The 27,860-nt window shown below is 40.6% G+C and overlaps 1 protein-coding gene and 1 long non-coding RNA gene across 2 annotated transcripts; one reads left to right on the plus strand and one right to left on the minus strand.

The window, feature by feature from the left end:
• Nucleotides 1-16,189: 16,189 nt before the first annotated feature.
• LOC311260972 lies at nucleotides 16,190-17,749 on the minus strand. The gene is made up of 4 exons (XR_014623075.1): nucleotides 17,422-17,749; nucleotides 17,277-17,343; nucleotides 17,063-17,199; nucleotides 16,190-16,421 (listed from the first exon to the last, which is right to left on the minus strand). It is a non-coding gene; the product is annotated as an uncharacterized lncRNA (long non-coding RNA).
• Nucleotides 17,750-21,080: 3,331 nt separating this feature from the next.
• Nucleotides 21,081-23,094, plus strand: LOC311260982 (uncharacterized protein; the record flags this gene model as incomplete). The annotated part of the gene is made up of 4 exons (XM_084359320.1): nucleotides 21,081-21,095; nucleotides 21,205-21,346; nucleotides 21,799-21,938; nucleotides 22,793-23,094. The coding sequence occupies 4 exons, from the start codon at nucleotides 21,081-21,083 to the stop codon at nucleotides 23,078-23,080; spliced, it is 585 nt and encodes a 194-aa protein (XP_084215446.1). The 3' UTR covers nucleotides 23,081-23,094.
• Nucleotides 23,095-27,860: the final 4,766 nt, after the last annotated feature.

Consider the following 27,860-nt stretch of genomic DNA (forward strand, 5'->3'; position numbering starts at 1 on the left):
TTCTGAAAAATACCCTACTTACCTTGCCTTTGATGCCCTGTATCTCCTGCCGTCTCTTTCTCAAAAATGTTATATACAGTAAACACAAATCTGGCAACCATTAAAAAAACCCATTATTTTGTCAATAAACTGAAAAATGTAGGCCTATTAAAATCATTTAGCTATACTATGGTAATGAAATGTTTTTCAAAATTGTTAACATTTTATTGAGATTAAATATTGCCGGTGAGACATAGTGGACTCAAAATGAAGCCATTGCTCATTAGTAGCTTGCTATTATTTCGGTATATGCATCAGCAAATATCAGGTAATGGGTGTTGGTTGGCATTACACAAAAACAGAAAGATAAAGACAAACTAACAATGACAGTAGCCTATAAAAAGATTAAAAGAAAACAGTCAAAATTTAAACAATAGAGAAATTATTTTTATTGTATTTTTTATACTTCATACAGTGAAAAACATGTAGGCTATATCATATTATGAACGATGATAAAAAATGAATAAATAACACAAGGTTGAAGCTCTTGTCTGCCTATTGATTTCAGATACAGTGATTACAAACTGCAGGTTAGTAAAAGCCGTGGCGGATGAGTGGCAACTGCCTCAATCAGCTGTAGTCGTCGTGGCAGGTCGGTATAATCCGCGGCAAACAGTGGTGGCTGAGTCTGCCAATTATACAGTAGGAAATTAATTCCCCATTTGAGAACCACTGGGTATCCCTACAGACAGTGGCAAATCCGTGGCGAGAGAGAGAAAGACAGAGACAGAGAGAGAGTGTGTGTTTCTATACATCGCCCCCCCCCCCACACACACACTTTTTTCTTATCATTACTTTTTTATTAAAAACTATCTTTTAACAGCCCCACAGTCACTTCATCCTGTGGCAGCTGCTTCAAACAGCTGTAGTTTATAGCTTATAGCTTATAGCTTTATTTACCGACCTGCCACGGCAAGTCAGTGGCAAGTGCCTCAATCAGCCTCAGTTGCCGTGGCAGGTCGGTAGATGCCGCGGCACCTGAAGATGCCACCGGAAGTTTCCACAGCAAACAGCGACAGCTGCCGCGGCACCTCACGGTGCCACCGGAAGTGCCACGGCTAGATGCCGCTGCCACGATTTGCGCTTGCCCCTACTGGGTGTTTTACCGGTGCCCGCAGTTCCATGTAGGAATTACTGCACAGACTTTATTTTGGACTTCTCTTATTGCCAACCGAGGTGAGAAAACACTTTTGGAAGAATTAAAAACCCTCACAAACTGTTTATTTCGACAACCGCATTCATAACAAATCGAAGAGGAACTAGCATTAGCCGCAAGCTAACGATGAAAAACTCCGATTAAGGTGAATTGTCCCAGGTCGAAAATATGGAGGTTGCTGTTAAAGATAAATGAAACATTAAAGAAATGCATTCTTATGCCTGCCGAGCTGACTCAGGGGACGAATGCATTTCTTCTCCGAACATTCCAATCAAGCACGCTGCTAAAAAAAAGCAAAAGCAGCTGGAATGAGTCACAAGAGCAATTGTCACTGTTCGAGCTACACAATAATCTCAGCTGTCATCGAGAAGATAGATGAAAGGGCAGACAAAACGGATAAAGCTGTTCACTACAACACCGTCCAAATTGACGGTTTGAAAAAGTCACTGAATTTCTGCCATCAAGAAGTCGTCGACTTAAAAAAACAAAACATAGCTCTAAAAAACTCATGTGAGCTGCTTAAGAAGAAAGTGAACGAGATGGAGCAGAAAGTGAATGAGACTGACCGCTACAGTAGACGTCATAATCTCCGACTGCACGGGGTTCCCGAAAAAGATGATACCAACATCAAATCTCAAGTCCAGGACATCTGTCGAGCTGTGCTACCTGTCGAGGAGGCTGAGCTGGTCGTAGCTGCGGTGGATGTTGCTCACAGAATAGGGAGACCAAAGGATGGAGGAAAGGACCAGCCACCGCGTCCAGTGATCATCAGGTTCTTATCCAGGACGGCCAGAGATGTCCTATGGAAAGGCTCCAAGGCTAACAACTACCTGAAGAACGACCGACTCCACTTCAAAGAGGATTTGACAGCAGCTGACCGAGACACACGCAGTCGTTTATGGCCAACAGTGGAAGCAGCAAGAAAGAGGGGTGACAAGGCCTACTTTGTTGGAAATAGGGCGTTTGTGAATGGGAAAGAAATAAAATAATGTGACAGGTAAAGTATAATGTAAACAGAAGTAAAGTGTACTGCTATGTTTTGGAATCTTTTATTCCAATATGTTTTATAGCTTTATGAAGTACACAAGTTATTAATATGGCAATAAGGTCTATAAGTGCAGTGTTTTCTGCAGTTACAGTTAACAGTCGAGAAGAAAAACTACCGATTGTTTAAAGTTCTTTTTTTTCTGGTTTGTTTGTGTTCTTAATGTCAATTTCCATTCTTTCTGTAAATGCCAGGGGTATTAGAAACCTGTTAAAGAGAAAGTGTTTATTTTTGTATAGTCAAAACAAAGGTGCTGATTTTTATTTTATTCAGGAAACCCATGCTTCAGAAGCAGATGCGGCATTTTGGAGGAATCAATGGGGGAAAAATGTGTGGTTATCATTTGGAAGTGACAGGTCAGCAGGGGTCGCTATATTACAGGGGAATTTTAAAGGCAAAATAATTAAACATCTCTCGGACAAAAATGGTAGGTGGATAATACTTTTCAGTCATGGCCTCTGGACTGAATGGGGTCCAAGCTAAAGTCAAAGAAAAAATACCACAAGCTCTCTTCGTTCACTGTTATGCGCACTCTCTGAACCTCGTCATGTCTCAAAGTGCTGCCAAACTCAAAGAGGACATTGACCATTCTCAATTTGTCATTACTAATATATATGGCTATAACAATAAACAAAATAACAAAACTCTATTTTCAACAATAGAAGGTAAAATAAATCAACTATTATTAACATTTCCTACTGCCAAGGTATTATGGGGAGGTGATTTCAATACAGTGTTGGATGATTCCATGGACAGATGGCCCCCAAAGAACAAAGTAGGGAATTAATTAGTTAATATGTGTAGTAGTATGGACCTCATTGATATCTGGAGACACAAAAATCCAAACCAAAACTCATATACATGGTCAAACAAGGACAAATCTCAACAATCTCGTTTGGACTTTTGGTTGATCTCCTCAGACATTGAAAATAGAGTGGAATCAATTATAATAGAGCCCGCGGTTTTTACTGATCACCAAGCTGTTATGATTAAGGTCAACGTGGCTTTATTTAAAAGTAACTCCAATAGAGATTACTGGAAATTAAATAAAACACTATTACAGAACAAACAATTTAAAAAGGATACCCAGGATATTATTGAAAAATATTGGAGACAAGCTAATACATTAAACAATTTTGGAAAGTGTTGGGAATTAATGAAATTTGAGATTAGGAATTTAGCTATAATCACTGGGAAGAGAATTGCTAAAAGTAAAACCCAAATAATTACAGAAATAATTAGATTATCTGAAAAAGTAGGTCTTTCTGAAAGGGAACTTGGAGAATTAGCAGCTCTACAACTCAAATTAGACAAAATGTATGAAGAAAAAGCCAGAGGTGCCTTTATTAGGTCCAGAAGAAAATGGTTAGAACAAGGGGAAAAGTGTACAAAATATTTTTTTAATTTAGAAAAAAGGAACTATGAAGTATCTTCCCTATCTAAACTTTAAATTAATGACCAGATATGTGAAGACAATATGCTAATGCTAATGATAATGAAAGTGGAGATAACATTGATTTATTTATTAAAGGAATTGAAAATGACATCAGAGGTATTGATGAAGGATTTTAATTAACCTGTGACCGGAAGATTGATTTGATTGAGGTTCAGAAGTGTATTGGCTCCCTAAAAGACAAGAAGTCTCCTGGTAGTGATGGTCTGATAAATGAATTTTATAAAACATTTATCAAAAACTTAGCCCCGTTTTTAGTTGCTGTATTCGAAGAAGCCATAGACAAAGGAGAATTACCACCTACTCTTCGACAAGGACTTATTAAATTGATTCCTAAACCAAAAAAAGATAAATTAAGTATTGAGAATTGGAGACCAATTAGCCTATTAAATAATGATGCCAAGATTTTTGCTATGATCTTTGCTAAAAGATTAAAACTAGGATTAGAAGATATAATTGATGAGGAACAATCAGGTTTTATGCCTGGCAGAAATATATGTAATAACAAATTGTTAGTTTTGGACATGATTGATTATAAAGATTATATTTTAGATGATAGTTTTATTTTATTTGTCGATTTTTATAAAGCATTCGATACAATAAGTCATCAATTTATGTTCAACACTATACACAGCTTTGGTTTTGGTGAAAGGTTTTTAAAAGCAGTCAATATACTTTATAAAAATTGCAACAGCTCTATTGGACTGGCCCATGGTACTACTCCAAGATTTGCCCATTAAATCCCTTTTTATTCATTCTTGTCACACAAATTATGGCTACACACATAAAAAAAAAGCTTCATTTAATGGCATTATGGCGGTAGATAGAGAATTTAAATTATCACAACTTGCTGACGATACTACAATTTTTTTATCTAATAAACATGAAGTTGCCAAAGCAGTCCAATGTATAGAGATGTTTTCCAAAGTATCGGGACTAAAAATAAACTTGGGTAAATCGGTGTTATTTCCACTAAAAGAAAGTGACTTGTTGGAGATAAATGGTATTCCTGTAAAGACTACATTCACATATTTGGGTATTGTGATTAATAAAAATGAAAAATCTCGTAACAACTCAAACCTCGACCCAATTGTTGAACAAATTGAAAAAAAATTTAACATGTGGTTAATGAGAGATCTTTCATTAAATGGCCGAGTTTTACTTTTCAAGGCTGAGTGTCACGAGCCGTTTATGTGTCTCTGACTTTGGGTTTATGTAATACAATATATAAAAAACTTGATAAAATTTTATTCAATTTCATATGGAGAAATAAATGTCATTATCTAAAAAAAGAGGTATTATGTAACACGAGACAAAATGGAGGCCTGGAAGTCCTAAGTTTTGAAACATTAAATAATACTTTTAAAATTAAATGGCTAACAAAGTTAATTAATGAAGATGATAATATTTGGAATGCTTTCCCTAAATTAATTTTAAATTCAATTGGAGGTCTCAAATTCTTGCTAAAATGTGATTATAACCCTGATAAATTACCTGTGAAATTAGCTAATTTTCACACGCAAGCTCTGCTGGCTTGGAAAATGTTGTACAAACACAATTTTTCACCTACAAATTATTACATTTGGAACAACAGGAGTATTCAATATAAAAATAGATCTTTGTATAACAAAAACTGGATCAATAATGGTATTTTTTTAGTTTTACAACTCATGAAAACTGATGGTCAGTTATTACTTTATGAAGAATTTATTTCTAAATTTAGTATAGAAGTTACGCCAAAAGAGTATGATGTAATCTTTAATGCTATCCCGAGAAATGTGTTACAACTTCTTTTTGGTTATACAACTGATCTTTATAGGACAGCTCCTATAAACAACATTTTTCTGGGGAATATTGATGTCACAACTTACAAATGTACAAATAAATACATCAGGAATCTTTTTGCAAATGTAACTATTCCTTCTGCTATTTTTTTTTTGGAAATCTCTTTATAAAGATGTGAATTGGAAAAAAATGTGGTTGATTAGTAATAAATTTTGTCTGAATAATAAGATCAAGGAAGTATCTTACAAAATTATACATAAAACATGTCCAACAAAAAAAACATTAGAAAGATTTAAACCTGATATTGAATATTCCTGTGATTTCTGTGGTTTGTTTGATGAATCTATAACACATTTATTTTTTCATTGTTTATATTGTCAAATGTTTTGGTTAAATGTACAAAATTTTATTGAAAACAAAACTGGACATTCACTACGACTACATGAAAAAGACATTTTGTTTTACTTTGAAATAACAAAATGGAAAATTATTTAAAAAATTTTGTACAACTTGTGTTATATTTAGGTAAATTTCACATACACAAAAAGAAATGGACTAACAGCAAACCAAATTTTACACTTTTTTTGCAGGAACTTTATCAATACAGCACCGACATCAATGGACTTCAATTAAAAGGCTTTAAAAACAAACTCTATTTTGCAGAAATTTTTATTTAATTGATGTTTTTTTTTTTCATCTCTTTCTCTCTCTTTGTATACCTTTATTTATTTTCTCTCTTCCCCTGGCTCGACAGTTTTTGTTATGTATATAATTATTAATAAAGTAAAAAAAAAAAAAGACGAGTGACAAGCGGAGGAAGACGACAGATGGCAGGTTGTCTACTGTAAAGTGGAAACACGAACTTTTTAGTTAATATCTACGCCACTTTGAGTGAAAGTGTTCAACCAGGACTCTTAAAAAAAGTTATTAGTGATAGAGTTGTGTCCGTTTGAGTGGACTACTCGGCACAAGAAGACAGAGAGGAGTTTAAGTTAGCTTCTGACCTAGTGGCTAGTAGTGCTTTTGCATGGACTTTGCTAACAAGCTAGCGACAAGCTAACCTGACGAGTAAAGCCTGTGGACCTGTGAGACCGACGGCAAACACAAAGACCCCGACAGGGCCGGATAGCGAGCTCTGTGCCTCGCTGCAGTCTAGATTAAAGGCAAATCCCAAGTACAGGGCAACGTGAAGGCACCACAGACGTCTGCAAAATGGACCAAATTCGGACAGAATGCTGCCAGTTACCTACAGCTCCGAGGCGTCAGACTGACCTGTTTCACTGACCATTTGCACGGTTTACTGTTTGCTGTAGCTACTGTTAATTTGTAATGTATGTCTTGTATTTTGTATGCTACTGGACACTTGTAAAGTATCTATCTATCTATCTATCTATCTATCTATCTATCTATCTATCTATCTATCTCAGTGGCAAACCGTGAGCACTACAGCTGGGCCTTCACCTCACCACCGAGAAAAGAAATCATCACAGAAAAAAGCAACAGTACAATGAATTGAAAGGGATTAACAAGTGCAAATTTAATTAACGATGACAACGATGTAAACAAATAGACCATAACGTCAATAACATTCTCCGCAACAAGAAACATTCTCAACATTAACTAGAGACCATTCACGCTACATAGTTGATATTAAATACACATTCTCTAAAGCCAAAATCTGGAAATATAAAATTAGGTCACCCAGAATGTCACCCCGTGACGCTGCAGACACAGACACTGAGGCTCATTTCATCACCATGGACAGCACTATGAAATCATGGCGCATTAAAAATCATTCACACATTGACAAATAAATTTAAGAGCATCATCAACCTACAATACAATTTCAAAAGTTACACAACGCTGGTAATACAAAGACTATTTTCTAAAGTTGTAATGAAGTGCAAATGCCGCTCCATGCGCAATTACGCATGGCGCAATGAATACCTATGTCAAATAAAGGCAATTTGCGCTGGGACAACCTCCGCAATAAATACAAATTCCTGAATGTCCACTTGGCCAGTAATCTTAATCCCTTGAAATAATAATCAAGGCGTCTTATAACATAGGCTTACCTTACATGAACACGAAGTCCATTCGTTGGTCTTTCTTTGTGAAGTGGGCGATGGCGGCCTCATAAAGTTTGTCCTTTGATTTGAGCTCCAAAAGAAGTCCTTTCTCTATGGACATCAGTGCCAAAGCTCCCAGGCTCTTGATGCGCTTCAGAGCCGAGAAAGACCGCTCCACGGAGGAGGTGGACACGGGGATGGTCAGCACCAGGCAGGTGAGGTGATACAGCTGCGGCATGCTCTCAGTCAGCTCTTTAAGAGTCAGAAAGTGCAGCAGGTCTGGTGGGCTCCTTGCCTCAAAGTTTGCCATGTTGTACATGACCGTCAGTTCAGTCTTGAGCCTGGGGAGGTCAAAATGCAGCCCGTAGTTTTCTGCGAGGCTCTGAAACTCAGAGTTGGGAAAGTTTTCTCTGTATGAGGCAAACTTCTTGGGGTCCAGAAGGGCAAGGAACATGAGTTTTTCATGATCCTTGAATCTGCTCGTCAGCTGAGCAAGAATGTTGTCCAGGATTCTACTGTGCAGGTGCTGGTACGCTGCGCGCCCATCTCCAACTGTCCGTGCCCTGCGCCTGCTGGGAACCCCGACTTTGCGCACAGTGTCCTCATAGATGGAGTCAAATGTGGCCTTTTCTCTCTCTATGGTGCTGCAAAAGTCATCGATGCTGGACAAACAGAACTGCATGTCATACTCCTTATTCTGCAAGATCCCAAAGAGCACGTCGGAGTAGGTGAACACATATTTCATCCAGGAGTTTCGTGCGTTTGGCTGACCTTGTGAAAAAGGCTGTGAGGCCACTTAGGTGGGAGAAAAAAACTTTGCACTCTTTGAGTTTGGCAGCACTTTGAGACGTGACGAGGTTCAGAGAGTGCGCATAACAGTGAACGAAGACAGCTTGTGGTATTTTTTCTTTGACTTTAGCTTGGACCCCATTCAGTCCAGAGGCCATGACTGCAGCTCCATCATAACACTGGGCAATTACCTTATTGGTGCAGGCACAGTCCTCCAGAAACTCCAAAACTTGACGAGCTATGGCTTCTGCGCGCTTATCACCACTGACATCACCAAACTGGAAAAAGCGCTCCTTGACACCACCGTCAGTGGTGTAACGCAGGACATATGACATCTGAGCAGTGTTACTGACGTCAGTTGTCTCGTCTACCATAACGGAGACAAAAGGCGTGTTCCTCACCTCCTCCCTCATTGCTTCGGTCATTACATCTGCCACCGATTGAATCAGGTCATTCTGAATTTTGCTGGAGGTGCCGATGAAAACAGTGGCCGAATCCAGATGACAGCACAGAGGGCTGTCATACTCCGCCAAAAACTCCAGAAACTCCCAAGTAGTTCCCCTTGTTTTCGAAATCTTTACTCTCATCATGTCCTCAAAATGCCAGCTCTTGCTTTCCAAGAAATGTGACGACATTGATGAGACGTTTCAGGATCTCTCTGTTCTGCCTGACCTTGTTGTTGTGGGCCGTAGTATGATTACGGCGCTGCTCATCTAGCTGAAGATCAACTCTTGTGTCCCCAAAAGTTTTCAAACTGACCGTCGTTTGCAGGTGTGCCGCAGAATCTTGATGTCGGTGGGCTGACTTTGTCAGATTTGTAAGGCTGACAAATCCGCTGCTGACCCAGGTGGATGACTTGTCAGTTGTAAAAAGTAAGCAACTCCAGCAGTACAGCCTGTTTGTTTTTTTACAGCCCGTCATCCACGGATATCGCTGATAATTTTCGGTCTTGAAATGCCTTTCCACTTTCTTAACCGTTTCTTTTAATTCCAGTTCTGGAGTTGGTCTTCCGTTTTTTATTATTTGAAGTTTTTCTGTGAAAGGCCGCCTTGAAAAAGGCGATGCTATCAAGCTAGCCACAACATCACTCTCATCTTCCGCCATTTCACTCTGTCTCTCAACCGCTCTCACCACTCTGCAGAGATTCGATGTTCGGACTTCATGAAGGCCTACGATCTTTTGTTTTATTCCCGCCCACTGAAAATCAAACCGTGATTGGTCGATTTGCCCATCACACCAAAACACATAGCTTGGCCTTCCCCGGGATTCGTGAAGTCCTAACCAATGAATGAGCCAGCTAACCGAGCCTTAAAAGAGACAGACGATTCTAATTGGATAACAGCTTTTCAGGACATGAACTTGACAGTAAGCTTAACTTCAGAACATAGATGAGAAAAAATTTATTAAATATATTGTATTAAATTAAATGAGATAGAAATTTAAAAATTTAAAAATATATTTTTTTATTGAATACTTTATTATTATTATTATTATTATTATAAATGTTATTAAATTTATTATTATTTCTTATTTTTTTAAGACCTTCTCTGAAGGCGTAGAAGGCCCTGAAGGTTCCCCACTGATCTATCTATCTATCTATCTATCTAGACACTTCACGGTGCTGTAGGATAGGCCTTCTCCTGAGCTTCCCGGTTGTTGTGTGAGCAGAATTGTACATAGTTTGTGTTTCTGCTAATAAAGCTCTGTCTTTGAAATGTTCCTTTCCTCAATAATTTCATTCATGTCCTTGATGGTAATAATAGTGTAGTCTATAGCATATCATATGATTGAATGATTGAATAAATAAATAAATAAATGGTGGTTTCGCTGCTTTTCATATGCAAATTAGAGCTGTTCGCACCTCCGCGAGCTCCTTTCCGACAATTTTCGGCACAGACGAACGCCACCTTCACAGCCTGTAAATTGTCGTTAACTGCCAAAAATCCCACTATTCATGCAGTGTATGGGGAAATGTCTTCATATTACAATAACACAATACCCAATTTCCTCAGGAATCCTGTCCTTGAACGCCTCCTTTATTTCTGCAAGGACTGTCTTGGAGTCCCATGCTTTCTGCATTTCAAAAGCACTTAAAATGAAGCCCCTTTCATGAAGTCTCCTTTTAGTGTGATGTTTGCACACCTCTTCCCATGTGGAAGTGGGCAGCAGGATTACGTCCTTGTTGAACGTAGGATAGTGTGGGACGGTAGGCCTAAAAAAGAAAGCATGCTCATTACATTTACTCATTTTTTTTTATGAGTAATATTGAGTAGGCCTAGTGATTTTACGACCCAGCACCATACATTTTGCAGATTGAACAGATTAATCTGAGAAAATAAGAAATGCATCCTGCGGCTGCTTCCTCCCCTTTCCTCACAGTCTGTGATTGTCTGCTGGTTTTTGTAGTTCATCTACATGACATGATATGATTACGCATTAAAGACTGAAAATGGAGAACATCACCATCTATTCGCTAGGTGCACAAGCGGTCGTCATGGAAACTTCCGGGCTTCCTGGAGTGCATAGCCATTTCCGGTCATAGCTACACTGTATCAAGATGAGTGTCTTTGGGGCAAAGAGGAGGCGACTCCTCTTTGCCCCAAAGACACTCATCAACATACCCAACCCAACATACATTGGTTGACTCAGCACCTGGGTTGTTTGTGCTTCGAACGTCATCACGTTATTATGTCATCACATCGACTTCACCCGCCCGCCTGATTTCCCAGGGGTCACGGTTCCTTGCTGCTCCACCAGAGTCCACACACCGAGCGCTCATGCACCGGGAGAACCTGACCGAATAATCCTCGTGGCGAGGCAAATCAATAATAAAAGGTTTGTGCACACTACATATCTAATTCACATTGTCTGTGTTGCGTTACCTATTAAAGTATCTTTAGTTGGTCGAGGCTAGTTGGTTGGTTTGGCTAACAACGTAGCTAGCCATTTAGCCGTTTTCATGGAAGCACACACAGCTTATCTGTTTGGTCTCAGCCATTTACCGAGTGAATTAATGAAACTAGTTCATAATGCCCATGGGCATATGGTCATGTATATTGAGTTCGCCAGCTAGCTAGCTGGTTCGCTAGCTAGCAGGCTAATTTGCTAGCTAGCCAGGTAATTCGCCAGTTAACTAGTTTGCTAGCTAAGAGGCTAGTTCGCCAGTTAAACGCGCGAAAAATGGGATTATGGTCGTGATCCGTTTTTGACCAGACCGTTGCTATGGTCTCCTCTCTGCCCAGAGACCGGCCCTACTCTGCCCCTGAATGGCTAATACCTGCTGTCGGTCGTGAAGACGTTTGTTTTCAACATTAAACCAAGTAATGATTTATCAAATCTATGCTATATCTCCTCAAAATGGTTGGTTAATCTGTTGAAGACACTAATAACATTTTTATTTTTTAATTTATTTCACCTTTATTTTACCAGGTAACTCATTAAGAACAAATTCTTATTTACAATGGCTGCCTGGCAAACGACAAGGGCCACTTGAGTGAAGGGGGGCTATAAGATTAAAACACAGTGGTGCCCTTCATTTATGCTGTGAGCAGCGACCAATATTCTTGTGAAGTAAAAATATAGTGATTGTTATAGTGATGTAAATTTAGCTCAATTTACATGTATGCAATTTATCATATGAATTATAAAGGGAGAGAGGGAGGATTGGTTTCTCTATATTTTGTGATGCTAAATAAGATGGCTGTGTTCACTGTTCACCCACAAACAAACTTGTTATCTTCACATTGGATTACATTATGCTGCTAGTTTGCATTGCTTTTGGAATGGTGATATCTGAATAGTTAATACAATAGCAATTTTATTTTTGCTTAAGCTCTTTTTGTGTTTGTTTCAGATCAATGGACAACTTTGTCATCAACACTTTGACAGAGTGGCAGCTGACAGACCTTATAGAAAGATTTAAAGGTAAGACATTTTTTTTCCCCCCCATCCACGGCATATCATGTCTGCATTGCTACTCATAAGCCCTTTTCAGACATGAACAACAAACAATTTCCGTTTAATCAGCCACGAACAACACCTGTTTATACTCTTTCACACATGTAGCACACAACCGCACATTGTCCATGATAGGCGTGTTCACACTACCTGGAAATATACCGTTCAATTCAGGCAAGCGGCGTCAGCTGGGTGGAGCGCGTGCAGGAGGCAGGGCATGTCGCAGAAAGTATGCCGCGGACATGAGTCCCTCGCCGTCCCTTTTATTTGCTGAACTATCTTTGCATTGGCCCTCACCGCCAGGAGTTTGCGGATCTCGTTGTGTCACCAGTTTGGCATTTTCCGGGGCTGCAGCTGGATAGTATTGTTCTTATCGCCTCTAGTTGTTAAATGATCCTTCTTCCGCGGTGGAAGTTTGTATTTCCCTCCAGTGGCATGATAGATACTGTACGTCATCAACATGCCCGCCCTGCTCACCTGTGTAATAACCTGCTGTGTTCACACTAGGGAGGCTGCAGGTAAATGTCCAATACAGGTCCCGGCCGTTTGATACGCACATTTTCGTTCACACATACTGCCCTAACGGGCAAAGTCCGTAATTGTCAGGTATTCAGTGCATGTGTGAAAGGGGCTATAGTGATAATCTGTACAATCATGGAGTTGACTGCATTCCTTTTTTGTATAAATTCTTATGAAATATAATTTCCTCTTTTTTTTCAATAGCTTCCATGTAATGTGTCAAAGTGACTCCAATAAATGAATAGTGTCTTTTGTAGGCTTTCAGTGCTTCATTCTATAAATGAATGATGGAATATGCATGTTTATTACTATAGCTTCCATGTAATTAGCCATACATTTTTGTTTTCTGCTCCTCTGTTGTAAAAACAAAGATGTCTTTGTGTTCTATTTTTGTCTTTCAGAGGAGGGGATTGATGAGGAGAGTTTTCTTCTTTGAGATGAGGCTACCATCAACCAGTTGATCCCAAGAGCTGGCCCTAGGCTCAAGTTCCTCAAAAAATTTAGAGGACTTGTAAGTAGTTGAGATGAATGTAGACGTGAGAGGCTCAATTCTTCAGTTTTCCACACACTGTTATTTCTGAGTATTTAATAGTTTCTTTGGAAAGATGGCATATACTTGCTTTAAGTGCAAAAGGCAAATTTCAGGGGGTATCAAGAGTCTTTTTATGCATTTACATGCGGTACACCATGTAAACTCGGCATCAACACATTTCCAGTGTAGTGAAAGTGGTTGTGGTAGGACATTTTCTTACATGTGGTCATTTAAAAGACACTTGGAAAAGGAGCATGAAGTTGGAAATACTCTTGATGACCCCTTTGAAGGTCCAGCCCCACCTGTTTATGTACAGAATGCTGAAATGGAGCCAGCACAGGGAGATGAGGAAGTTGAGGAGGATTGGGATGGACTAGAGCCAGAGGGCATTACCAATCGGGTGGCCCTCTTTTAGCCCACCCCAGCTTGGGGTGGAGTTCTCAGAAGCAGCTGAGCCTTTCAAAGGAATGGAGACAGATTATAAACAGATGCAGTATTTTGCTAAATCTGGAAACTTCATTCAGCCAGTTGAGGAGCTTTTGTCTGGGGTTTCCTATGTTCAGCCAACGGCCTCTGCCACTGGCATTGTCCAGCAAGTTGGAGTTCTTGATTCATATCACCTTATTCCATTAAAGAGCCTTTTGACCAAGATTCTTGAAATTCCCGGGATTTTACAGGCCATGCTGGAATGGCAGCACAGAGAGGGTGATGCAATTCAGGATGTTCCAGAACGAGGTTTCAATCCCACTTGTGATTTACCAAGATGATTGTGAGATAGTAAATCCGCTTGGTTCTAAGACTGGGATTCACAAGTTAGGACTTATTTATTTCATCTTGAAGAGCTTGCCACCAGACCTGCTATCAAGTTTGCAGTCACAGTTCCTTTTAGCAGTGTACAAATCTGATGACGTAGCGACCTATGGCCTTGATGCAATCCTGCGCCCTATCGTGGAAGAGATCAGGTGCCTAGAGAGTGATGGCATCCTTGTTGATACCCCCAAGTATCAAGGTGTTGTCAAGTTCACAGTGGTCCAGGTAGTTGGAGACAATTTGGGCTTGCATGGCGTTCTTGGCTACATTGAAAGCTTCAGTGGAAATGATGTGTGTCGGTTCTGCAAAGCAAATAAATGGGGGGTGAGGTCTATGACGCTGGAAGATCCTGCACTATTGCGTGATCGCAATAGTTATGAAGCAGATTTGCGTACAGCTGACTCCTCCCAGACAGGCCTGAAAAGAGACATTGTCTTGAACTACTTGTCTTTTTACCATGTATCAGACAATGTGGCAGTTGACATCATGCATGATGTACTTGAAGGGGTGGGGCCCTATGAAGTCAAACTTGTGTTGAATTCGCTAATTGAGCAAAAGCATCTCACACTAGAAAAGCTTAATTACAGAATAACAAGCTTTGACTATGGATTTTGTGATAAGGGTAACAAACCTTCTGTCATAAGCAAGAGTGATCTCAGAAACCCTGAAGGCTCCATACGGCAGTCAGCATCTCAAATGTGGTGCCTACTTAGGTTACTGCCGACAATGATAGGTGACCTTATCCCTATGGATAACAAGCATTGGGAACTTCTACTCCTCCTCCTCTTGTGCATGGAGTTCATCTTTTCTCCTTCGCTTACTGTAGCAGCAACACTGTACTTAAGCAAAATCATTGAAGAGCATCTCTCCCTCTTCCTGGAGCTCTATCCTCACCTACATTTACGGCCAAAACACCACTTCATGCTCCATTACCCAGGAGTCATTCAAAAACTCGGACCGTTGAGGCAGTTCTGGGTGATGAGATTTGAAGCTCGACATGCATTTTTCAAACAGGTTAGCCATGTAACTTGCAACTTCAGAAACATTTGTAAAACCATGGCATTTCGCCATCAGATGATGCAGTGCTACAATTTCCTGTGTGGAACTGTGTTGTGCCACAATACAGAAGCTGGTCCAGGGCACACTACATTTCTGGCCAACATTGAGGGATTTAAAGAGATCCAAAGTGGTCTAGAAGGTATTCCCCTTTTTAGTGAATTGTATGTGCCAGCCTGGGTTACATTTAAGGGAACTGAATATAGACCAGGCATGACTGTATTCCTGTCCTATGATCCATATGGAGAGCCTCAGTTTGGTCTCATGCAATCAGTTTTACTACTGGAGCAAACGTCAGACACACCAACAATAAAGCTTGTTGTAAAGAAGTGGGAGAAACAGTGGTTTGATAGGCATTTATTTGCATACAGTGTGATTCCCACTCAAGTTTTGGCAGCTGTAGATGTGAGAGAGCTGCTTGATCACCATCCCCTCCATGCAGTCAAGTCGCACAGAGAGGATGATGACAGTTTATACATTTCCCTGCGCTATAGACTCTTTTAGATAATCAGCTGACTGCCACCGGGTGTGTGTGTGTGTGTATGTTTGACACTTGTAAATAGTATTTTGACAGGTTTATATATGTTGAAAAGGCCTAGCTTGACACTGTCCCCCATATTAGTTTAGTTTTTAGCCATACATGCTGCTTTAAGTGTCCATCGCTTGAGGATGATCAGTATTTGACTACCGGGATGGGAAGAACTTCTGGGATGGGATGACGTTACCGAACTACTGGGATGTTCTTTAAGTGACTACTGGGATGTGATAAGTTGTACTGTAAGTATTGTGGCAACACGAGGGTGTTTACTACTAATGTACTCAATACCGACAACGCCACCTTGGGTTAGGGCCCAAGGACCCGTACTAAAGGTAAATTACTCTATTATAAAAGGACACAGATTGGTTCATTCAGGGAGAGCAGGAGACGTGGTTCAATTATTTGATACAAAATTTTATTACTATTAAATAGGTTTGGCACTGTAAAAGAAAAGAAAGAAAAGAGCCCAACTTAAAGGGGGGTACAGGCTGAGGCTTACCGGCTGGAGGAGGGGTTTATCAGGGAAGTGACATCCAAAAGAAAAAGGAGAGCACCCCACTCATACAGCAAAAATGTGACGTGCAACAAAGAAAATCTTGAACAGGGACCACACAGCACACTAGGGATCACCACCACCCAGGGGAACCACCACCACCAACACCGGCCTTCAGCACTAGGGGAAGAGGAAAACACAATTAGGAGGGCCCACAATTATGAAAAACCAAACTATTTCATAACATGTGCCAACAAAATATAAATGATCGATAGATAAATGAAGTGTTGAATGGAATTAATTATAAATCAATCACACAACAGAAATCAAAGAGTCTCTGGCCAGAGATATCAACTTATAATAATTAAATCGATCTTATCACAAATAACAGGGGAGTTCAAACATTTCTTGGGAAATTCCCTCCCCAAATGAAAATACAAGAAACTCCCAAAAATAAACAAATTACTTACCCCAAAGAAAACCACCCAAACTACTAAGAAATTACCAAAAGGAATTCAACCATTAAACAGAAGATAAACAAATAAACATCACCAAACCTCAGCAGACTGCCTTTCTCACACACACACACACACACACACACACACACACACACACACACACACACACACACGTGGAGCCAGTAGCAGGCTGACCGAAGGCGGCCGACCAAACCAAGCCGTCGGAGCAGCGACAGCAAAGCAGCGGCAGCAAAACAATGGCAGCAAAGCGGCAGCAGCAACAGTACAGTGACAGTTCAGCGGCGAAGCAGCGGTAGCAGCGTAGCAGTGGCCCAGTAGCAGTGATTGCGCAGCTGCGCTTACTTAGCTTAATTAGCGTTAGCATCCATAACTCCGGTTATCTGTCCGGGTGTATTGGCGTCCCATTCAAGGAGGGAGAGGGGCGAAGAAAACATGCCCAGCAGGGGAAGACAGCCACCATGCAGCCCACAACCAGCCGACTGTTAGAGGGAGAGGAGCGAAAAAGGAGCTTAGCACCTGGCTACAGCATGAATGACAGAAACACATTTTAACTCACCAATGCTCTAGTTGACAGCGGCGAACAACCGCAGATAATCGCCACAACCGCGGTGGAGACGCCTGATCTATTAAAAGGATCACCGTTGTAATTTACATAAAACACGGACTAATCTACACAAAACAGCATAGCAACGTGCGCCTACCTGTGCTCAGCTGCTATCGGCGAGTCCAACGACCCGGAAGTGGGTGGGCCGAAGAGGCAGGAAGCGAGAGGTCAGGAGGGAGGACACGGCCTACTTTTATCCCCTCTGTGGCTGTGTCCAAATTCAGGGGCTGCAGCCTTCAGTGGCCTAGCCTTCGCGGTCCACGAGGGCCGGGTCCTTCGGACAGGTCTTTGAAGGCCGCGTCTACCGTTGGTAAATGGGACGGTCTAGCCTTCGGAGTATTTCCTGGTTGCCTCACCAGATGTTCCCGCCCCTTACCCTTACGTCACGATTGTGAATGAAGAGATGCATTAAAGTCTGTTTTGGTTCAAATCTATCAAACGTGTACATTTATTTGTGTGTGTATAAAAATTAATAACAAAATGTGTCAAATCTAAATTGAATCATTAACATTACAAAATAAACATTAACCCATTAGTGAATAACAACTATACTTACCATAGCATCACCAGCGTCACATATTTTAACTGAAAGTTGAAATTTGGAGGTTTTGAAGTTTAACATATCTGGCGTTGGATGTTCAAATTAATAAAAACCGAGTATAAACCCATTACTTAAATTTAAATGTCATGTCTGCGCCACTTGATGTCGCCATTTTCTCTTGCTTCTTCTTCTGTTTCGGGACCTAGCAGCGGTGCGCAAAGGATCTTGGGATATGGGAGGCCGCGAAGGATAGTTGCGGTGCGTCCTCCAAAAAGAGGGAAGGCCAGGCTGCATTTGTGGGCTGCGTTTGAAGGAGCCTCTGAATTTGGACAGCCTTCGCGCAGTGTTGTGACGTAATTGGCCTTCAAATGCGCACTTCGTGGGCTGCAGCCCCTGAATTTGGACACAGCCACTATGAGCCACTATTGGCTAATAAGCTAGAGGGGCGATGGTGCAGCAAAGCTAAGGGTGCAGTGATGCCTCATACCACTACAGTATTTTTTGTTTAATCACTTAATGTCTATATGGTCCATATACAGTCTTAATCACTGCCACAGTTATGTTTTAGAAGTCACTTTTTTAAAGACACCTGCATGGTCCGAGAAAGCAAACTTGTCACCTTTTACACCTAAAAACAGGGCACCTGGGTGAATAATTTCTGAGTGGTTTTGTGTCTGAAACCATGTGCGCCCTCTAAAAGTGTGCTGCACCACTGTCCACATAGGTTTCCAAATGTATTGTAACGACCAGCGGAGAGTGCAGTCTAGTTTACATTACTGATGCTCAGCCAACTATTCTAGGTGGCCACCACTGTTTATTATATTAACCTGGATTTTCTGCGTAGGTTCAACCTGCTGTTGCGACTGCTATTCCACCTACAATCTATGATGTCACACCAACTGCCACTCCTCCAACCCCCACGGAGGAACAAGCAGCAGCTCTGGTACCAGAGAATCAGCTGATACAGACAATACACGTCATTCCACATTTTATAGTTCCACTTTAAGACTTGCGTGTCACTTTGTTTACTCAACACTAGGCTGGGCAATTAATCAAAGCCAACATTTAGAAACAAAACTGAATTTATAAATCTGCAATGTTGTCTCTTCTTGCAATTTTCTCAGGATGTCCGGCAGGTTCTTACAGGCTTACCTGATGGCAAGCAAATTGTTGAGGGCCTTGATGAGGATAATGTCATCACAACTAGCCAGAGACGTCTCCTCATCCGTATCTTGGTGTCGCACCTCATTGAGAAGTTTGGAGCGAAGTACTTAAATAGATTTTTTTATTTTTTTTATGTTGAATAGGGTTCCTGTTAAATGCGCCAACATTCTCATTTGAAAAGTAAAATTATAACGTAGTTTATTTTCATTTCACTTGAGATAAAACAGGACACTACTTTGAGGTCTGACATTGACCTAGATTTGCGAGGAAGAACCAACATTTCACCTTGGCGACTTTTCCAATTGCTACAGCAATTCTTTTTGGATAAGACACGTTTCGGCAGTACTTTAAAGGGGTAGTTTGAATTATAGCACGTAAAGAAAGATGTATGAAATGCTTACCGTCAATATAGTTGATGGGAAGGTATTAATTAATAACCCGAGTCCTGTGTTCAAAGTTGATTTGGTTAGTCTACGTTTACTCCACAAAAGTCATTGCATTTGTATTGTTGACTTATGTCTTCTAAAAAATGCTGTCACTAGGCACAATTTTCTGTATTTGCTATGCAACTTATCAATGCACCTCTGCTGTTCCCTGCCTGCGGGTGACCGCAGCACAATGTGTCCTTACGCGAGCTTTTGCATGCACATGTGCATTGATAAAAGTTGCACAGCAAATACAGAAAATAGTGCCTAGTTGAAGGGACACAGCGGTTTTATAGAAGAAATAAGTCAACAATACAACTGCAATTAGTTTTGAACACGAGACTCTGGTTATTAATTAATCCCTTCACAATGCCTATATTAACTGTAAGTATTTCATTCATCTTTATGTCCTACAATCCAAACTATCCATTTAAATCTAGTTTTCACTTTTTACCTGTGTGATGTGTTTTTTCTGTTTTACAGTCCTACGACGGAGACCAAAAAGGCCCTGGCATCGGGTTTGGTTCAGTCATTTCCCAGTTTGAAAGACTCATCAAGCAGTGGCAGCGTGAGTGTTTTTTGAAAAAGGTCATTGAGATATTCATTAGGGGTGTCATGATTCTCAGACTGATTCAATTTGATTTTTAAGGTCACAATCCAATTCGATTTTCAATTTAAACTTTAGTTAGTTAACTGGAGTCAGCCGAGGGCTCTATACTAGGCCCCCTTCTGTTTTTGCTAGATTTCCAATGTAGATCTCCTATTTCTGGCGAATCCTCACCAAAGAATACACACTAGGGTTCGTACATGTGACATCACTATCTAAATTTTAAAAAAAAATCTTGGTGTTTTTATAGGTTACTAAATTCAAGTTTGATCCTGAAACTGACATTCCATTTGATTTTTTTTTTTTTGCTCATTTGATCTCAATGTCTTTTTTCTCCTTGTTCAGGGTTCCCGCAGGTCCTTAAAAAGTCTTAAATAAAAAATCGTGAATTTGAGGCCTTAAATTGTCTTAAATTTGGCAATGTGTGGCTGGAAGTCACGACCGCGACGCGCTGTGAGCCTGTAGGTCTGCTGTTTTTAGCAATGGAGCATGGAGAACTATAAATTGAGCTTAAATGCTAAAACATTCAGTTAACAGACACAATCCAGCTCACTCCTCCTAGAAACGCTTCCATGCTGTTTGATGCCCGATTTTATTCACTGCGCAGCAGGAACAATAATTGGTCTACTTCTCTGAGGACAGACAGACGTACAGGCAAACCCTGTTCTAACCGTAGCCCACGCTGTCAAAGTCAAAACCGTGGCACAGACAGCGCCGCAAACGCCAGATGATGGTGCTCTTGCAAGGGCTCTCATACCAGGTAATTATTGAACTGAAAAATTATTTGATGAAGAAAAACATCCATATTATAGTGACTGACAACTTGTGTTTTTTTTTTTTTACAGAATGTACCATATCAGACGAACGTGCGTCACAGATAAAAGAATGGTTGAGAAACAATTTCTCAGCCCCTCAGCCAGGTAGAGACCTACATGCAGAACACGGCAGTCTACAGGGCCAAGTGCATTAGGGACAACAATTGGAACATCGATCAGATCCTCGAAGAGTTCCCTCGCCTAATGACAAACGGCATGGTAAGTTTAGGGAAATATGATCTTACATGTGATGAGGATGCATTGTTTATAAAGTTTTATTAGTGTGCCACATTGAATTTGTTTTAAAAATGTGTTTTCCATTTTATAGATTGCACAGGACTTTCTTGTCCTGCATGGGGACGCTGCATCAAAGTTATTTGAAACTTGGCTACCCTTTTATGCTGAGAAGATCCTGCACCTGGCAAGACTGAAGGGGAAGCTGACATTGCCCCTGGATGGATTTACACCAGGTAATATATTCTTGTTTGCAGACCTTGCAAATGTCAATGTTGGTTTGTGTCAATGTAAGGTTTCCCCAGCGAGGCCGGTCTCACTCCCTAGGCTACATTTGTCCAACCGTGGTAGAAAGCTTGCAACAGGACTGCTAGCCACACGGTGGAACATGTTACTTTGCCCTAAACTATTAACCGGAGCCAGCATAAACCTCAAACAACTGGGCTAGGAGAGATGGGGTTACCTCACCTGGTTTCCACCGTTTGTAGCAGCCTTCCCTGTCACTTCTCCTACTCTGTTCAGCTTTTTCAAAGGCTGTCAGCCGACAGTCCCACTCACGGCAAGAGCCCACACAGGAATTGGCTGCATGTAACCGTTAGCATAGGTTCTATTTTAGTTGGATACTGAATGACAAAATCACAGGTATGCCATTCCACATCGTATTGATGCCTATAATGTCTTTCTACAGATGGCGTTGGGGAACTCGCCTTGAGGCAGCTGCCAGCTTTGCTTCCACCAACGGCTTACAAAGTTGGCCGTGGCCTAGGTGTAAAAGTGGTTCGCCACAGCATTGAGGAATGCAGCTTGGCCTTCATCGACCATAAGCCTGTAAGTCCTCCAGCACATCTAAAGGGAAACTTTATTAATTTCATTAACATATCTGGGCTCAAGAATGTGTGCATGCACACATGCATGCATATCCAGGTTTGTTTTACTATACTTGTGGGGACATGGTCTGCATTTCTATAGCGCTTTTCCAGTCCTCTTGGACAGCTCAAAGCGCTTTACAACACATGCCACATTCACCCATTCACACACACATTCATACACTGATGCTGGAGGCTGCCATGCAAGGCAGCCAGCTGCTCATCAGGAGCAATTTGGGGTTCAATATCTTGCTCAAGGATACTTCAACATGTAACTCGGGGGAGCCGGGATTCGAACCAGTGACCTTCCGATCACTAGATGACCCGCTCTACCTCCTGAGCTACAGCCGCCCCTACAGGCATCAAAAATAGCTTGACAATAGTCGGAAAATAGCTGATCTACAAGTTTACAACGCGTTGTAACGCCTGTTTATTATAATGATAAATCATCAATCGATTTGTGGCTTCTTAGGTCAGTTCAGGTCTGAATCCTTTTTTAAATTGTTTCTGTAATGTGAGCTATATGCCATAACCATCAAGACTTAAACAAAAAGGTTTGGAATATTTCGTGATGTGCAATGAAAGGTAGACTATTAAAGTTCAACTTTTTGAATTAGAGATGCACTGAATCTTTTCCAAATTGTAAACCTAACTAGACTTTATCATAAAACAATCATTTCTCTAGTGAGGACCACGAAAAAGGTCCTCACAATGCCTATTTTTTAATTCTACTATACAAGTTGGTAGACATTTGGTCCTTACTCACTCACACTCTCTCACTTGCTCTCTTGCATTCTTTCTTTGTTTCTTTTTTAGCCTGGAACAAACATGGTGGAGTACCTCCATGAGGCCAAGGCATCCAGACCATACCCCCACGTCCTGACACTGGGAAATGACAATCATAATGCATCTCAGGCCTTTGTCATTGTTGCTGGACAGGCTTTGGAATACGACGCACTGCTTCAGGCCATCGATGTCAGCTTCAAGGCATTCTTTATCTTCGATATTAAATACCCGAAGCAGTGTGAACATGTGTGGGAATTCATACAGAACGTAGTCTATATAATGCCAGGAGGGGAGTCCAAACTAGTAAAGTTTCTTTAAACTAGAATACTTGCTTGCAAGTAGAGCTAATGGCGTCAAGGACAGCTTTTTTCTAGCTTTTATTTGAAGAATGTACTATAGGCCTGTTGACTGTTAGTCAATGTGAGAGCAATTTAACTATTGTGGATATTTTCTATTAATACATTTTTTCAAAGATTCCAATATTGTTTTAAGTGTTTCAGGCCATCGATGTCAGCTTCAAGGCATTGTTTATCTTCGATATTAAATACCCGAAGCAGTGTGAACATGTGTGGAATTCAAACAGAGCGTAGTCTATGAAATGCCAGGAGGGGAGTCCAAACTCGTAAAGTTTCTTGAAACTAGAATACTTAGGCATGTTGACTGTTAGTCAATGTGAGAACAATTTAACTATTGTGGATATTTTCTATTAATACATTTTTTAAAAGATTCCAATATTGTTTTAAGTGTTTATTGCATAATATAAGCTTTTGCATGACAAATCTAGCATGTATTTTGTTATAGGTTTGTAGTTTAACAGTTTTATAGCTATGGGTAGTCTATTGCAATTGATTGTACTGTAATGTGTTAGAATTAATCTGACATATTGGTTAATTTGACCCAGCATTTGGATAGATTACTGAACAAATGTGTAGTTGAATGAACCCAGAATTGTAGTTAATTTGACCCAGCATTTGGGTAGAGTATATGACACATATATGTAGTTGAAACAACCCAGAATTGTAATTAATTTGACCCAGCATTTGGGTAGAGTATATACAAATATGTGTGGTTGAATTTACCCAGATTTGCAGTTAATTTGACCCAGCATTTGGGTAGAATATTTAACTCATCTGTTGGGTTAAAATGGACCAACCCATCTTGCAGGGTCAAATTAACTACTGCTGGGCTGGTGCAATATTGACCCAGCGGTTGGGTTGTAAAACAACCCAAATTGGGTTATTTTTAACCCATCATTTTTCTGTTTTGTGCTAACAGCATACAGACCGCAGGATGGAAATGACAGGACTTCATACATCCTGAAAGGGTTTATTTCTCCATAACAACAGACTAACTCTACATTACCCGCTCATTACATGGCATAGGAGTGAAATAATTAATTTGAAACATAATGTTCATCAAAATACAACTTTTATCGATTTATAAATTGCATCATTTAACGTTAGTGCACCTGCAAGTCCAGTCTCTTCTCTGCTGTTTTGCTGAGCCTCCTCTCGGTCGTGTGCATTTGCTTTTAACGAAGCCTTTGATAATCAATCAGTGGATCGATTGATTAACATGTTACGATGTGTGTATTTGTCTTTTGTCATAAACAAGAGATTACAGGTTTACGGGGGCGCGAGAGGAGAGCTGTGACACCGGGTCAGAGGCTCTGATTGCAGGTTTGGTTTTCAGCCACAGTGTGGAAGGAGCCTCCACTCTCCTTGCAACAAGGTTATAAGTCATTTATCAAACAACAATGCGCGATCTGTTTGTTTCTGTTTTGACGAAGGTACTTCCTACAGATGCTCGTTCACATGACTGCGTTTCACCAATCAAATGTAGCCGCTAGCAACGTTGGACTCCGTTTCACCACTCAGACAGATTACTACAACAGCATTCATTTTTTATACATAGCCTGTCACGTCTTTCAACAGTCAGCCTAAATAAAAACAGATACCGATAGCCTATGAAACTTAGGATAAATAAATGTTATTCATTCAACTTACCTCCTCCTGGACTTTGATGCCCATCCACCAAAGCACCTTTGTGTTTGGTAGCGGGGTCCGTTAGCGGCTCCACTGCCACTAGGCCTACTTGAACCAGCCCGAAAGGCTCCACTGCTGCTACTAGATCCTGGCCGAAAAAGACGCTTTAATTCGTCGTCGACGGCTGGTGGTTGGGATGTTACTGATGAAACTCTCTGTGTCTCCGACATTGTTGTTAGCAGTTGTCTGTCATTTAATATGTTATTTAGGAGGTCAACTGCTTGCTTGAGACCATGGTTGAGACCCTCTCTGTCGGTCATTTGCTTTCACCTGAATCCTCATCACACCACTATACTCATACACACACACACTACTATACTGTCTTACACACACTATTATAGTCATACACACACACTATTATACTCATACACACTATTATAGTCATGCGCACACACTATTATAGTCATACGCACACACTATTATACTCTCTTACACATACTACTATACTCATATGCACACACTAGTATACTCATACACACACACACTACTATACTCATGCACACACTAGTATACTCATACACAGTATAGTGGTGTGTGTGCGTGAGTATACTGGTGTGTGTAAGAGAGTATAGTGGTGTGTGTGCGTGTGTATGAGTATAGTGGTGTGTGTGAGAGCAAATATGAATAATTTCCTAAACGGCCTCTCATATATTTCTACTGTGATCTATATCTCTACTGTGTATTTCTACTGTGATGTGTATTTCTAGTGTATTTCGACTGTGTGCTATGTATTTTCTAGTGTATTTCGACTGTGTGCTATGTATTTCTAGTGTATTTGTACTGTGTGCTGTGTATTTTGATTGTGTATTTCTATTGTGATGTGTATTTCTACTGTGTATTTCTATTGTGATGTGTATCAGGGGTTGAAACTTACTTTTTGGCTTACCAGACAACTGGCGAGTAGATGAAAATTTTTACTAGACAAACAGATTTTTTACCAGACAAAAATATTAAATTGCCATTTGTTAGAATTACTTTTTCGTATGTCCGTCTAAATTGATTTTCAATCATAGTAATCGCATTGTGTCTCTTCTCTTCACAATATTTATTAGCAGCATATATAAAGTTTTTCCTCACTCGAATCGAGGGTCGAAGGACAGAGGGTGTCGTCTCTGTACAGATTGTAAAGCCCTCTGAGGGAAACTGTGATTTGTGAATTTGGGCTATACAAATAAAATTTGATTTGATTTGATTTGATATACAGAAACATTTTTCGCTTCATTCGTAACAAACTTCATTTTTTTCAAGTTCAGTCTCTGTTAGAGTCAGAGAGTTCCCCCTCAAAGCTATTTCCCTCCTTCGTCATGAAATTCCACTTCTCATTAAATTTCCGAACATATTTCGCCGGTTTTGACTGAGACGAGGTGGGGGCTGAGACGCTGTCGGTCGATTCATCCTCCGTCCTCGTTTTTTTTCTTGGGGGCTGCCCCCCCCCCACAAGAAATCACCACATAATGGAGTAGCTTAATCGGGAATGTGGAGGGAGTAAATAGTTTATAGGCTGCGGAAGGGCTGCACGATTATGGCCAAAATGATAATCACGATTATTTGTATCAATATTGTAATCACGATTATTAATCACAATTATTCATTATGTTAGGTAAAACATATCTTTTTATTGCACTTTATTTTTTAAACAAACCGTATGTGAACAAGGCTTCAAATTGAAACTTCAATCAATCATAAATAATAAAATAAAATGTACCCAAGTCAAAGGGCAAAAAATAAATATGCCATTGCTGAGTGCAATCATAAAGTGCAAACAAATGAAAAAATGAAGCCTATGCAGAAAAGGCACATACTACAAGGAACAGGAACATACTACAGGCCTACAGATGTTTGAAGAGAAACACCAGCCTGTCAACATGTTCTGGCTTCAGAGCCGCCACTGGGGTAGGCGTAACCATGTGACGTGACGTGAAGCACGAAGTTGGGCAGTGAACAGTGACAACGAATTTGTCTTCAAAAAAGAGCTTTACATTGCACCCCATTGGATTTTAGAACTGGTTTCTTAGCGGGGGGCTTTTAATTTGAAAGTAGCGACCGTTCGTAGCTTGCCGCTACACAACAAGCTGACAGCAAGCTACTAGCTGTTTGGTTGTGTCCGCTAGCTGTCAGCTACAGAGACCGAGGAGACGGTAGCATCTCCCGGATCTCAGCGGCTTTCCAGTTGCTCATCTTGACGTCCACGAAAAAGTACGAACAACTAGCTGTGGGAAGTGGTGTTGATGTTCGCGGGATTATCTGGGATGACCCACCTTACTCTGCCTCTGATTGGCTTACCCTGATTCCTCATTCCTCATGCCTAAACCTAACCGCCAATGAGAGGCGTCCATCCCAGAACTCATGGGAGACAAGTTAAGTTGCTGATCAAAACACACGACTTCCTGTTTTTGCTGCTTCACATTGAAAGTTCTACACAAGAAAGATATGATGGGCTTTTATTTTTTTAGATTACTCGCCAGAGTGGCGAGTGGTCTTCATAAATTACTCGACAAATAGAAAAATTACTCGCATTTGGCGAGTAAAACAGCTTCATTTCAACCCCTGTGTGTATTTCTACTGTGATTTGTATTTCTATTGTGTATTTCTATTGTGATGTGTATTTCTATTGTGTATTTCTATTGTGATGTGTATTTGTGTATTTCTATTGTGATGTGTCTTTGTGCGCATGCGCCGCAGTGTATGCAGCCTGTTCCAGTTGCTCCTGCTAACTTTAACTTTGTGTTCAACTTTCTCCTTTTTTCTTTATCTTACTTGTTCTGTTGAACAATGGGGGAATAAGATGGACAAACTTTCAGCGCTAACCCGGAATCATCAGGAATACCGGGAATGTAGTCTGATGATTTTCTCGGAGTCATGGCTACACACAGATGTTCATGACCACAATGTTTCCATGGAGGGTTTCCACACTGTCCGGGCTGACAGGGACTGCACTATGAGCGGTAAGCGCAAAGGACGGGGGCTTGCTGTTTATGTGAACAACAGGTGGTGCAATCCTGGTCACATCACTATCAAAGACCCCATCTGCAGCCCGGATATTGAACTGTTAG

The sequence above is a fragment of the Pagrus pagrus genome (genome assembly GCF_965226575.1).
Source record: "Pagrus pagrus genome assembly, chromosome: 8".
NCBI classification, from domain to species: Eukaryota; Metazoa; Chordata; class Actinopteri; order Spariformes; family Sparidae; genus Pagrus; species Pagrus pagrus.